Source organism: Zootoca vivipara, chromosome 3 (assembly GCF_965207765.1).
Source record: "Zootoca vivipara chromosome 3, rZooViv2.hap1.1, whole genome shotgun sequence".
Classification (NCBI taxonomy): Eukaryota; Metazoa; Chordata; class Lepidosauria; order Squamata; family Lacertidae; genus Zootoca; species Zootoca vivipara.
In genome coordinates this window covers 42,267,986-42,283,367 of record NC_142586.1, presented here as the reverse complement: position 1 = coordinate 42,283,367, position 15,382 = coordinate 42,267,986, and the positions used below count along the sequence as shown (strand labels likewise).

The following is a 15,382-nucleotide window of genomic DNA, read 5'->3' as shown; positions in this document are numbered from 1 at the left end:
AAAGACTCTCCTTTTCAGTTTCAAGAAATGGCTTCTGTTTAGGTGACACAAATATATAACTCCATCTCTATATCTTTGGCTCCGTCTTTGTCACACAGCAAATGGCAAAGTTTTGTTCTCTACTTCCCCAGAGGTCAGGGAAAGTTCTAATGGATTTCAGCTACAGAAGGGTAGATTTCAGTGAAGATGCTTATTAATTTTAAGAGCAGTTCGACTATGGAACCAATTACATTTGGCTGTTCCTTTCTGGAAGTCTTCAAGGAAAGTCAGCTGTTTGTTGGTGATGTTAAAGGAGGTGAGATGAGGTCCCCTACAAAGCACTCTACGACTCTCTATGGCAGGCACAGGCAAACTCAGCCCTGCAGATGTTTTGGGACTACAACTCCCATGATCCGTAGCTAACAGGACCAGTGGACAGGGATGATGGGAATTGTAGTCCCAAAACATCTGGAGGGCTGAGTTTGCTTATGCCTGCTCTATGGCAACTGTATGTTGACACCGTAACTAGTTCTAACTAGGGGGTGGGGCACACACTCCAAAAGTTAAGTTAAATTAACTTCCACAGCTGCTATATTTTCTAATTCTAATCTACAGCAACACACCAGCAACAACCAAGACTTTTTCATATATATTTTTGCAACAACAAACAAACACAAAAATGAATAGATCTTTCCACATTTGAACCATTTTAGCTTCCCATCTCTTCTCTATTTTCTGCTTTTTTGGAGGTAGTAGCCATTTTGTGTTAGGATGCATCTCTAGCGCTCGCCATTTTCTGACTGGTGCTCTCAGCTTCTTCTCAAAAATTCCAAATGTGCCCCTCGGCCCAAAAAGATTGGTGACTACTACATTAAATTTATATATTGTTGCTTAATTTTAGGGCAAATTGCTGCAGTAGAAGAAACCTTCTGTTAAACAGGTAGTAAAGAGTGATACAAGTGTCTCTTCCCTTTGGCTGTGATTTCTGAACCCACGTATGTGTAGGCATTTGATCGAGGTACGACTTCGGGGGCAGGTGGAACAGAGTGAGAGGGCATAATAATCATGCCCAGGGAATAGCAACAGTGGTATCCATTGACTTACAGGACATTATTGTGAAACGGGTTTCTAGAAAACGCCTGTGGTGATAGTTACAACTGATCTAGTGTATGTACCAGAGCCACTATTATACGACTTCCGTTTTGGAGCCATGTTTGTCTGTGATTGACAACTTTCAGTATCTGTGACACTGAATAAATACAAAATGTTAGTTTGATTGCATTACTATTTGTGTTCAGCAATACAAATTTGAATTCATGCCGGTTCAGATCTCCCATCTCATTATTTTAGACACGCTTTTCCTGTGATTCACTTGCAGTTTGCTGGGCTTACATAAATTATTTGCTCCCAGATGCACTTTTATATGCTTTTATAGCATTGCCTGAGTTTGTTTTACAATTGGTTTAACAACTTAAATGATCATAAAATTTGCAGGCTTCAGTGAGAAGTGGATTTTCTGTTAAAGGTGAAGAGGGTAAGTTCCCAATTGGTTTTCTGCTCCTTGTCAAAAATATCATGGAGAAAGTATGGGCAGGTAGAGAGTATGCTATATATAATTTGTGGTATATATTATGTACCATATTTGTAGCCCTCTGTGCCAGTCAGTTCCATGGGGTGGGGTGGGGGGACAACGATGCTCGGACATAAATTGCTATAAACATTGATATTCACTACATTTTGGACAGCCAATGCTGAAAAAGGACTCTGTATGAGATGAAGGCATTGTGCGTCTATAAGACTCCTTGCATACGTATTTATTGGTTTTGACCTATAAAGTTATAAACAACTTACCTGCTCACTTACAACCCTGCTCCATTGCTTTGATTGCCTGATGAAGCCCTCTTGGTTGTGCTGCAACCTATGGATGTTTTTTAACAGCAGCTAGGGAGAGTACTTTTTCTATGGTGGTGCCTTCTCTAAGGAATCACCTGCCCTCTGAGCTTAGGCAAGTTCTAGCATTAGTGGCATTTCAGCACTTATTTTAAAATGTATTTATGTTTCCATGCTTTTGTGGTGCTTACTTCCAGTGAGTTGTGATAGAATCCTGCCCTGGATTATTAGCAGCATTTTATTACTTTTTAAGTTTGATGTTTAAATTGAAAATCTGTTGTATCAACTTTCAGCTATGTGTGAAAGGCTGTTATAAATATGTTTCAATAAATAAAATTTTGCACGCGCACACACGATCAGAAATTTGCATATTTATATATGCAAAAGAATGGCTAACTTTGTTGATGTTTTGCTTTTATTTTTTACTAGATTTACATTTCTAAAAATAATTGTTTCCTTGCATTTATGTAGTACGTGCTGTTGAAAAATATTTTCTAAGTGTCACTGCGTAGCCTTCTATATAGAACTGGGAGAGACAAGGGGCTTTGGGCTGGAATTGTTTCGTCATTTGGTTGTTTTGATAGATTTGGCTAAAAGTGAATCAAATATATATATATGGGTTTAGTGCTATTTTTGAGACAGCATGGTTGACCTTTACTTCAGTTAACAGCAAAGATAACTATGGTTCAATTAGCTGTGGTTTAGATAGAGCTTCTACCCCAGGAAAATACTCACAACACGAAAACAATGATCATACGTAACATGAGCATAATATGATGGGAACAATTACAACTATCTGATTGGGGGAAATGAAGGGTGATTCCTTCCATACTGACACAAGATATCCCCTATTACAGCAGCAGTGTACTCTAAAAAGTGTACTGTAAAAGTCCAGTCCTGTCCCCCATGGATGTACTGAGGGAAGGATATGGTACTGTTGATCCATAGGCAAAATATTCCTGGATTCAAGGGGTTGGACTGGATTACCCTTGGTATCCATTCCAACTCCACTATTCTATTATTTTATGATTTTTTATGATTATACATAATAGTTTGATACATACTTTCCCCCCCTAAATGCAGAAAGGCCTTATTTTGGTAGTCCTTATGGGAACTGGAATTATTATATAGCTGAGAGAGGATAGTTTTTCTAAGGAAAGCTGTAGTGTGTAAGTTCAGCTGATGTTAGAAACCAGAAACTTCCAGTTCCTAATTTATGTTCTTAAAGGTAAAGGGACCCCTGACTGTTGTGGACGACTCTGGTTGCAGTGCTCATCTCGCTTTACTGGCCGAGGGAGCCGGGGTACAGCTTCTGGGTCATGTGGCCAGCATGACAAAGCCGCTTCTGGCAAACAAGAGCATCACACGGAAACACCGTTTACCTTCCCGCCGGAGCAGTACCTGTTCATCTACTTGCACTTCGACATGCTTTCGAACTGCTAGGTTGGCAGGAAATTTATGCTCTTAACTTCTACCTTTTGCTGGGAGTGAAGTGTGGGACCTTTTCACTATATGTAAGAGGAGTAAAAGTGCATTTTGAGAACATTTTAACATGGTACGTTTTCACATGCCTGCAGCCATATATCCCTTTAAAACGCACATGTGTTTAAAAAAATGGTATCTGTTTGTTTCATTATCTTTTAGCCTGTGGCCGTGGATTCTACAAGTCATCTTCGCAAGATCTGCAGTGCTCCCGCTGTCCTATGCACAGTTTCTCAGACAGGGAAGGATCTTCACGATGCGATTGTGAGGACAGCTATTACAGGGCACCTACTGATCCACCATATGTTGCATGCACAAGTGAGTTATTCATGTAGATAATCACAAAGAATGTTATCTTACCAGCCCCAGGCACATCCATTTGTTAAGATGTGGCTCTTTCTTTCTCTCTGGTACACAGTATTGGCCTTTAGTCTAGCCGAGTTAGAAGTGTCTGAAACTGAAAGTTCTGGCTGAGCAGCAAAGTGGGCAAAGTAAAGACAGTAGGAACTACATAAATATAATTTCCTTGTTGCCCCCAACATAACCCAGAGAACACACTATGCAAATATATGTAATATTGTGACGAGGATGAAAATATGGTTATCCTACATATATTTGCATTGTCATATAAACCTAATGTGATACTGCACCAAATGTGTGACATGTGAAATGAACAGTAATCCATGTAGATAGGGAGTTTGGTGGAAATACAATGGGATCTGGCTTGGCATTCCACCTGCAAATAGACTTACCTATGTAGACTGGTGATTCAAGGAACAAATTTGTGCAGTTCGGTCAAAGACAAAACCACCCAAATAAAGCTGTAAATTGCATCAAAACCGGGTAAAGAGGATCTAAATGTATTCTGTTTAATGCACACAAAAAATCAACTGGAGGCATTCTGTATGAGTCAGCTTCAGAGGTACATTAACTTATCCCTTTAATTGCACAGAAGAAAAGCTGCTAAAGCTAGGTGTAGTAAATACACAGAGAACGGCTATCCTGTTTCCTTAATGGAAAATAAATAAAGCTTCTTGTCAAGTGAGTTCAAGCAGGCTTTTTGGTAGCTTGTAGTAAATATAATGAAAAGTTTATGTTCTGGCAAGCTTTTGCCTAGGTAATTAAAACATGAGCTAAATTTCCCCCTGCTGGTTTCTGTTTTAACTCCTCCCTCCCTTTTTTGTATTTTGTGTTCAATAAAGGACCTCCATCTGCACCACAGAACCTTATTTTCAATATTAACCAAACTACTGTGAGTTTGGAATGGGGCCCTCCTGCTGATAACGGAGGAAGAAACGACGTGACCTACAGGGTATTGTGCAAGAGGTGCAGCTGGGAGCAGGGGGAATGTGTTCCCTGTGGGAGTAATGTTGGATATATGCCCCAGCAAACTGGATTAGCAGACAACTATGTCACCGTCTTGGACCTGTTAGCTCATGCCAACTACACTTTTGAAGTTGAAGCTGTAAATGGCGTTTCTGATTTAAGCCGCTCCCAGAGGCTTTTCGCAGCTGTTACGGTTACCACTGGTCAAGCAGGTAAGTAAACAAACTCTAGGATTTTTTAAAGCGCATGCACAAGGGATTGTTGCACACTGTATTTGTCGGCAGCTAAAGCGAGGCACATATTGTGCATGCCTGTAGTAAGGCCCTACAAACCCCCCCCCCCTTTGCTAGTTTAACATTGTTTTGATTCTAGTGGCACATGTGGCTTTTAGGATGGAGCACATGGGGCTATTTGTGGCCTACTTGTAGAGTGCCACAGGATTGTCAGTGCTAACCACTACCCTGTTGCAAGGGGTGAGACTGGATTGTAATGCCAGTCAAAGACAAGAACTCCTTTGTTGTGCCACAACTGACTCTTTTGCCTGATCTTGACCTTTGTTTCTGTGTGCTACCTTGGTAGGATCAAGCTGTTAGCTATTTATGTTATAAGGGTATGAAGTTAAGCACTTTTGGATCCATTAATTTCAATGAATGCATTAAGGGTATGTTATGGGTGGTTTGTTAGTTCAGCATGTTGGTTTGTTAGTGTTTAATAAATTTAACTTACTATATGTTCTTAATGCAAAAAGAAACATAAATAATCATTTGTATTGATACAATGGGTTTGTGTGTGTGTATTGGTTTCTTTGTAGCAAAACCCTAGTATTTTCAAATTCTTAAAAGGGAAGTTCCAACCTGTTTATATTTTGTTCTGAAACAGTTTAAATCCTCTACTGGAATCTGAGTTAAGGATAATGCCTTTGGTATTCACATCCTTTCCCCCAAGATTATCCTTCCAGCTTAATACTTCCAGATATTTGATGATGAGATCCAGTGAGAATGTGACAATTATTCTTTGTTTCTTACATTTATGATAATCTGACAGGTGAAATGTCAGGAAAAATAAAATCAAACTAGCGTATCACCCAAGGGGCAAAATGTGTTTTAGTGATCTTTGCATGTCGAAATAGGAAGTCTCCTATTCAGGAATGTAAAATGATGAATTGCTTGTTGATAAAAATGATGTTCTAGCAGGTCTGTGCTGCATTTTGCCTTGTGTTGATGGTAGGAAAGGAGGTAGACTAACGGCAACAGGCCAGCTGAGTTTTAAGCAAAAAATAAAATATTTTCAATATTGTGGGGTTCAGATGAATAACTCTGGAGCAGGGAAATTAGCGAATGTCTAGAAGTTGCTTCTTGAATACTCATTGCTAAGGGGTATGTATAACATGCCCAGTATACTTCCTACTGCATGAGCAGGACAAGTATCCGCATTGGGCTCTCCTGAGCTCTCTTCGTTCCATCCCTTTTCTTCCTCATCCCTTGCTCAGGTGCATGTGACTTGCAGCATGCCAGATATTGTAAGTATTAAGTGTAGACACATCTGGACTCCTCCACCATAAGGACACATGAATAGGACATGGATTTTGTCCATGTTTTCAATACTTTTTATATTTTTATATCACATTCTGTAGATAATTGCAATGAATATTTTAGTTAAAATATTTTAGTGAAAATATTTATTATGCTAAAAAAAATTCCCCATCCATGTATTCATTATATTTACATTCTTTTTCTCATTTAAGAACACAGGACAGTATTTTGTAAAGGGACGATTCACATGGCAGCTACACTCTTATTTCATGGATTTGTCAACAATTTGGAGATACAATTTTTTTGTGTATCCTCTTCCAGGCACCTCCTGGGGTTCTTGGTCATTTTCTTCAGTTTCAACTAGAATCATTTTATAAATAGTTTTGTTTTAAGTATGCTTTTCCTTGTTTTTCTTTTTAATCCCAGGGAATCATCCATCCAAATGAGGAGCAGCATGTATCATGTCTGAAGTTTATAGATTTGGATTGTGGGAGGTGGGAGGTTCTGAAAGCTCCTTGCAGTGCTTTTCCTGATTCCCAAAACATGATTTCTCAGTTTGTTGGTATGGAGAGGAGAGCTCTGACTTGGGCTGAGAGCAGGACTGTCTGTGCATTGCAGTGTTAGAGGTGTCTAAAGCATGTTGCTGTCCTATTCTGCTATGACATCCTGCTGAGTGCCATGGGGAATGTAATCCTCATAGCATTATTTAATCCACAGGTGCAGCTAGATAGTCTCTGGATTTGCTGGACCAAGTAACAATTGCTGGATGAGTGCTAGCACATTCTTTAGGATGCTGTAGTGCCATCTCAGAAGCATATACTGCATTATGGTTATTGTTATATATATAAATTTCATTTTCTCCATTGTGAGGCACAAGGCATGGTGAAAAAGTACAGCTTTCAGAAGGAACATGAAATGTTCAAATTCCCCTATTTTACTGTGAATTTACATACTTACCTAGGAGCAGGTTCCATTAAACTCAGTGTATGCCTTCACCTACTGAAAGGACAGGGGGAAAATATTGTTATTTGACAACAGCTCAAACATATTTTAATCCATTAACATGCTTCAGAGAGTAGTGTTATTGTGTAAAAAAGAAAGAAGGAAGGCTAAGCTTCAAGTATTAATTTGTTTAATCAAATGCAGGACTCAGAATATCTGTGTATATTTGCAAAAGCCTTTTCCTTATGGCACTGCCAGGCTCAGCCACATCTGTGATGTGAAAGAACCCACTAGTGTCCTGGCAAACAAAACTGCTAAAGATCAGCTTTAAACAGCCTTTTTCTTTTCCATTCTTCCACCAGTATGACTGTGGCTAATGCTAGCCTCTAAGTTTTTAAATCTTCTAAAATGTGTAGAGTATTTAATGCTCCAATTCCTTTTCTAAGAATTATGAATAAGCCTTGATCTACAGAAAAGAAGTGATAATTTTTGTTGGTAAGAAAATGATTTCACATAAAAGAAAGAAATTGGTTATGATACTGAATATGCTTTCTAAATCTCCTTCCTGTAATTAAAGTTTCTACAGAGCACTGCAAATTGTCCAATATCTCTCTATTCACTTTTATAAAATTATTCTTAAGTTGCCTGTTGCTCCCAAAAGGGCATCCGAAATTACTTATAATTGAAAAACTTCAACATAAGAACTTTAAAACAGTATCATGACAAACCAGTTAATAGGGGAAAACACATTTTAAAACAGAAAGTGTGATTAATCCCATTTAAAATTGGGCAAAAGCCTTGCAGAATGAAAAAGGTTGCATTTACCCGCTAAAACTAAATAAAGATGAAGCAAGTTTGATGTTCACAGGAAGGGTGTTCATTCAACTAAAGAAAAGGCCTTGTCCCATGTTTCCATCCCTGTTACCTCCTTTGGTGAGCATATACAGCAGAAACGTTCTTAAACTACGGGCAGGTTCATAAAGGAAGACACAGCTTTTCAAATACCCTGGCTCTAGTGTTTAAAGCAGGGGTCAGCAAACATTTTCATCAGGGGGCCGGTCCACTGTCCCTCAGACCTTGTGTAGGGCCGGAGTATATTTTGAAAAAAATATGAACGAATTCCTATGCCTCACAAATAACCCAGAGATGCATTTTAAATAAAAGGACACATTCTACTCATGTAAAAACATGCTGTTCCTGGACCGTCCGTGGGCCGGATTTAGAAGGCGATTGGGCCGCATCCGGCCCCCGGGCCTTAGTTTGGGGACCCTGGTTTAAAGCTATAGGTAAGATCCAGCAATTTGAATTGTACCCGGAAACAAATTGGAAGCCAGTGCAATTTGGACAAGACTGGTGCAATACAGTAGTGTCAGCAAAGCTCGCAGAACAAAGCAAATTGGACATGACATTCTGCACAAGCTTCAGTTTCCAAACATTCTTCAGGCCCATGGAAAGTGGAAAGTGATTAAGGGATAGCTCACTATGTACAGATCCACTTTTTCCAGGAAGAGGCACACATGACCTCATCCCAAGCTGGGCAGAGTTGGACCTGAGCACAACAGCCTGACCACACAGAGTTGGACCTGACCACAGCATGGAACCTTCTAGGATCAATGCTGGGTCTAAAAGAACCTCCCACATTGTGAACCTGATCAGACTGTACCTCTAGTCCCACATTAGGATGTGTGACAAGCAGCACCTCTTGCTTATCTGTTAAGCCTCAGCTTGTTAGGCCAACACAGCCCACCACAGCTTCTAAGTTAGTAGTCCAACAGTCCCCTTGGTGTCAACTGAAAAAGACAGAACTGAGTGGGTATCATTGACATAATTATGTGGCTCAATCCCAAAACACTGGATGTCCTACCCCAGTGAACTGTTAGGGGATAAAATAGAGCCCTGAGGAAACCCATCGGTAAGAGACCAAGCAATGGTCCTCTGCCTTCTGAGGGACAGAGTTGTCAAATACCATACCGGTGAAGAGCCCCAAAAGTTAATGGTTTCAAATTATTATTATTGTCATCATTGATTTATTAATCAGATTCTGAACAACTGCCTCAAGGTGCTTTACACATAAGGTAATTAAAAACAACCAAAAACAGCAAATACATTTAAAATCCTTTTTTAAAATGGCAGACACTCATGGTTAAGACCCATTTATCCAGCTGAGAAATCCTGCTGGAACAAAAATATCTTAAATTGTTTCTGGGAAGTGTGGTTGGTGGGCTTCTGTCGTATCTTCATATGAATGCTGTTCCACATAGCAGGGGCAGCCACACTAAAAGCCAAGCTCTGAGAAACTCTCCTACAACAATCCACTGGGTGTGTAAGGGATTTGGTGATCTCTCATATAGCTTAATCCTGAGTTTTATAGTGCCTTGTATATTAATATGAACACCTTGAATTTGGCCCAGTAGCAGACCAGAAACCAGTGGAAATCCAATAAGCAAGATGTTATGTGCTGCCTGTAGTTTGCCCCCACAAGCAAGCTAGCTACTGTGTTCAGAACTAGCTGCTGCTTCCAGACCACCACATTGCAGTAATCAAACCCTGTTACTGAGAGGTCTAACAAATGCTTAACCAACAGGGATATACTCCCTCTGTATAGTTCCTGAGATACATCCTCCATCAAGATGACAAGGGCTGTTGCTCATTGGAACATATCCAAATAATTTGCTTAATCCAAGAAAGCCTGGATATTTATTTTTGAGTTGAAATTATTAATATGGAGATGGCATCAACAGCACAATCCTATGTATGGTTACACAGAAAGAAGTCCCACTATGTTCAGTGATGCATACTCCAGGCAAGTGTACATGGGATTGCAGTAACAGATGACACATTTTGTTGTGTAGTCATCATTTGCACTGAACATAACTCAAACGTTAAAGCTTACAGTACAGTTTGTTGTTGTTGTTTAGTCATTTAGTCGTGTTGTTTAGTCGTCCCCTTCTCCTAGTGCCCTCAATCTTTCCCAACATCAGGGTCTTTTCCAAGGATTCTTCTCTTCTCATGAGGTGGCCAAAGTATTGGAGCCTCAGCTTCAGGATCTGTCCTTCCAGTGAGCACTCGGGGCTGATTTCCTTCAGAATGGAGAGGTTTGATCTTCTTGCAGTCCATGGGACTCTCAAGAGTCTCCTCCAGCACCATAATTCAAAAGCATCAATTCTTCGGCGATCAGCCTTCTTTATGGTCCAGCTCTCACTTCATACATCACTACTGGTTAGTTTAGAGCTGCTTATCTGCTTTCATTTTCTATTTGCTGAGAATTCCGGTGTCTAGATCCAGTTTCTCTAGTCACAACTACAACCGTTGTGTTTTTAATTCAGATATCATGCTGTACCAGAGATAGAAGAAACTCGAGCTTTTCAACTATGCTTTTTCCTATAGCTTCTCATTCTGGTTTGATAGTGGTCACAAACCATAGTTTGTCAATTGAAATGTCACATTAGGCCATTGTTAAGCTTACTGAAACATGGTGTAGCTTGATGACTGAATTGAGTCCTTTTTTTTCTTTCTCTGTAAATTGCCACTGCTTTAATTAAATGGTTGGCGAATAGATGGGCAGCACTCAATGGCTTATATAAATCCATGCTGTCAATGCCTTAGACTGCCATATGGTGAAGAGTATTTGAGTTCTCAACAAATTAAGCTAATCAAAAGGACTGCATTATGCAGCAGCTCCTTGGCATGTACCTTGGTATCTAGAGACAGCATGGTATATTAAATAAGAATTAGATTTGATGGGGGTTGGGGATTTATTTTATTTTACTACTTGTTTAGCTTAATTATTGTGCCGCAGGAAGCTTGCTTTTCATACATTACAGGAAATAGGTAGAACTAACAATGTAGGGCTTGGTGGGGGGGAGGGCCGAATAACCTAGGCTTCATATACTGCAAAACTGCAGACATATCCTGCCACAATAGCACACAATATGCAAGTTACCTACCACATTTCTTCTTGGGTCTTGTTCCAGAAGATAAAGGGTAGGCCAGGGGTCAGCAAACTTTTTCAGCGGGAAGCCGGTCCACTGTCCCTCAGATCTTGTTGGGGGCCGGACTATATTTTGAAAGGGGGGGGGATGAAGGAAATCCTATGCCCCACAAATAACCCAGAGATGCATTTTAAATAACAGCACACATTCTACTCATGTAAACACACCAGTCAGGCCCCACAAATAACCCAGAGATGCATTCTACTCATGTAAAAACACGCTGATTCCCAGACCACCCGCAGGCTGGATTTAGAAGGTGATTGGGCCACATCTGACCCCTGGGCCTTAGTTTGCCTACCCATGGGCTAGGCAAAATGCTATACCTTTAAAGCACATTTGGAGCACATCTTCCCCTGTAAAAGAATTTTGTTTACAGGGTAAACAGTGTTATAATTCCCAGCAATCCTCAACAAGCCAGAATATTTTGGGAGGGTGGGTGGGGAAGAAATGTACTTCAATTGTTCTTACAGGAATAGTATGACAGCTTGTTCACAGCCACAGGTGAGCATGGGTGGTCTCAGCAGAAGAGCTGTTGTTTGTCTGCATTTTGCATCTTCCATTCTGCCCACGGCCAAGGTGCTCTGTATGAAAGGCAAGCCATACTTTAAACTGTATGAATGGATGACAATTGTTCATTCTTTGTCACTCATTTGTTCTTTTAAAAAAGATTTTCCCTCAGCCCAGTGTTTGTGAGAACAACCTTTTTTTTGTGCAGGGAACACATAATCATTTTTTATTTTTAAATTCTTTCCCATTTCCCATTTTTCCCACCTGTATTATCAGAATAGTACTTAAAAAGTGAAAGAAATACTGAGCATTTCTACTAAGCCTTTTGTTATATAAATGCATTCTATCACGGAATTTTTTTCTTAAAAAGATAATAAAAATACAAGATTTTTTTCCTTTAAAAACATTATTAAGACCCAATAAAAACTATTTTATTGTGTATCAGAAAACAGCTTTGTCATATAATGAAAATGATAACTATAATTGAGTATCAAAAAAGGCTTGGAACACAACAGAAAGAGTCTTGCTTCTGTTCCTTTATTTGAAATAAAAAAGTTTACTATGGAGCAAAGAAAATTTCTCACCTTCATTATAGCTGTGTAAACTGGAGCTCATGCAGTTCTTGTTTGTGGCTATGATTGTTCTGTGCTTCATGCAAAAATGATTATTTTATGTAGTCAGATTTGTATGTGTATAGGAATAATATAGTATAAGCTTTCGTGTGCATGCACACTTCTTCAGATATCTGGTATCTGAAGAAGTGTGCATGCACACGAAAGCTCATACCAAAATAAAAACTTAGTTGGTCATTAAGGTGCTACTGAAGGAATTTTTTTATTTTACTTCGATCCAGACCAACACGGCTACCTACCTGTAACCAGTAATATAGTATAGATATAAGAATGCTTGTGATCTATGCACTTGCTGCTGTTCCATCACAATAGGTGGACACATTCAATAAGCAGGCACTCATCATGCAACAAAGTTGTGTGCCCCCCCCATCCCCCCAATTATTCTTTCAGGTTTTTGTTTTAGTGCATTCACTCTTAGAGGCTGCATTCACAAAATGCAAATCATCATGTAAAGATAACATCAACTTAATTGAGAAAAGAAGTGGGAGGGGCCATAGAATATGTACAGCTCATTACTCCACTTTTGTTCTGTCTTACCCCCGAGGAGAAAAAATGTCAAAAAGGGAAAAGAGATGCCAAATCAGCAGGGAATTGGAGGGCAGGTGGCAGATCATTAAGATCAAATTATTTGTCATATTGGAATAATATGGAGGAGGTGTATGTAAAAAGTTAATTGACACAGCAGGGCTCAGGCTTTATGATATCATTTTGTGTTGTGATATAATTAAAGTTGAAATTGGGATGTAACATGCAAGGGTTTCGGCAAAAGGTCACATCAATATTGCTCATTTGTTAGGAATCTTTTCTCCAAAATTTGAAAGACTGCAGCCAGGAGCACAATTTAAAAATATTATTTAATTGTGATTTTAAGCCCTCCCAAGAGAAATGTCGCACTGTGCTTCTAAACACTTAGGCTAGGTTTGTATACTCAGTGTTCTTAAATACCCAATGACAGGAAACCCACAATTGGTTGGTTGGCAACCAAAAACCAACAAGCTGGACTGGAAAGTGCTGTTGTGCTCATGTTCTGCTTGTAGGATTCTCTTAAGTGTCTGCCAGGGGTGGCCAACTCCAAAGAGACTGCTATCTACTCACAGAGTTAAAAAAAAACTGGCAGTGATCTTACCCCTTTTTGGGGTTCAGGTCAAAGTAGTTGAGCTTTTTTTTAGGAAGGAGGAAGGCCCTTTTTTTGGGGGGGGGTGTTTCACGTCAAAGTTGTTGAGTTTTTTCAGGGAGAGGGTAAAATGTTGAGCTTTTTTTAAGGGGAGCCACAGTTGTTCAGCTTCTCTGGGGGGAGCCAATGATCTACCAGTGATCTACCACAGACGTCCAGTGATCTACTGGTAGATCACGATCTACCTGTTGGACATGCCACTATAAGAACAGAATCCTAGACTCAAAAGCCTTTGGCTTGATCAAGCTGAGCTCTTAATATGCATATTCATGATTGGTCACAGTGATATATCAAGGGCAATTACCACATGTCTGCAAACACTGTAGGTAGAGGGGAACTTACATCCAGCAGCGAGGTGTCACAGTCTCTGTTTTTGCTGCATACTGTATATGCAACCACTGAACAGATGACTGTACCTCTGAAGTGGAGTGTTCATAATAACCATCAGTTTATTTGTATGCTGCTTTTTCATGGGACACAATGTTTGAAGCCACTCACAGCAACGTCAGAAATAAACATTTCAATATAATTCGTGAACAATGACAAAACACAGTATTTGAACAAGTAAGTCCAGGCAAAAGATTAAGCAACTCGCAGAAGCACCATCCAAATAGCACAAAAAGCTGTACACCATATCCATAACTAAATGTTGACCTCAGCAACAATGCCGAAGTCAGTCAAGTTACCTCCCTTCTTCCCTGCCAGGTGGAAACGAGCCAGACAGAGAGGGAGAAACCAGCTCTTGCAGGAGTCACAAATGGTCTTTTCACATCAGAAGTGCCCTGTTGGATCAGTCCAAGGGCACATCCAGTCCAGTATCTTGTTCTCAATGTGACTTACGAGAATCTCCACTTAAAATTCATGCATCTCATACTTGGGGGCATATTACCTCCAGCAGTGGAGAGTAGAACACAGTCATATGGCTGTATCTTCTTTTGAAGCTAGCCAAGTTGGTGGGCATCACTACATCTTGTGGCAGTGAATACAACAGTATAATTATGTGGTGTGTGGAAAAGTACTTCCATTTGTCTGTCTTGAATCTTCATTCAGCTTCATTGATGGATCCCTGAGGATGGGGCAGTGGGGAAATCTCTAGTGGCTACTTTCTCTGCATCCTGCATAATCTTATACTGTGCAGTACTTGTTCTGTAACTAACAAAGCTCAGTTAATAGTAGGGCAGGCTTTCAGGTTACTAAGCAATATTTTAAATATAACAACTACTACTACTACTACTACTACTACTACTACTACAATTTATTAAAATGTTATCTCAGATTATGAGTCAGTGCTGTTTTTCCCCTTCAACTTCTGCATTTGCACATATTAAGCTGATGTTCTTCAAAGGTGAAGGGCAGTTTATTTGTCTCTACATTTTATGTAAATACCTTAAGTTTCACATGCAAATAATGTCATTACTGTATAATTACTTGACCACAACCCTTCTATTTTTCTAATGCTATTAACCATTTAGACATTTAAAAATATTAGGACTAAGTTAAAGGTATTTCTGCTCTGAAGTACAATGTTCCTTGAGTCTATTCTGTAACCATTTTATAAAAAATGATTCATTGACTGTTTTACACTAGTGTAGCCCAAATAAACTTAATTGCCCCCTGCCTCAGATTAATATGTCAAGTATCTGACAGGATTTAGTAATTGGTTTTATGCCTGAATTAAATCTAGATACAATGGCTGTCTTGTTTCTATGAAACATGGATCAGGTGAAAAATAAGAAGCCTAGCCATTCAAGTGACTATAGCAACTATCATTTTAACATCTTAAGATGCAGCAAGCTAGATTGCTGTATTTTCTAAACAAAAGTGGCATTGTACTGTTGGTATGAGGTAGGGGTAGCTAGACACACTATGAGGGGGAAATGGCTTTTAGCCCACTTTCAGCTTCCTGAAAAAAGCCTGTTTCTTGCT

General features: G+C 39.6%; 1 protein-coding gene across 2 annotated transcripts in view; it reads left to right on the top strand.

The window, feature by feature from the left end:
* EPHA7 (EPH receptor A7) overlaps positions 1–15,382 on the top strand; it is a 160,607-nt gene that overhangs the window by 54,781 nt on the left and 90,444 nt on the right. For both annotated transcript variants that reach the window (XM_088665984.1, XM_088665983.1), the window contains exons 4-5: positions 3,514–3,669; positions 4,554–4,889. In XM_088665984.1, the coding sequence (XP_088522110.1) occupies positions 3,514–3,669; positions 4,554–4,889 (492 nt within the window). The remainder of the gene's footprint in view (positions 1–3,513; positions 3,670–4,553; positions 4,890–15,382) is intronic.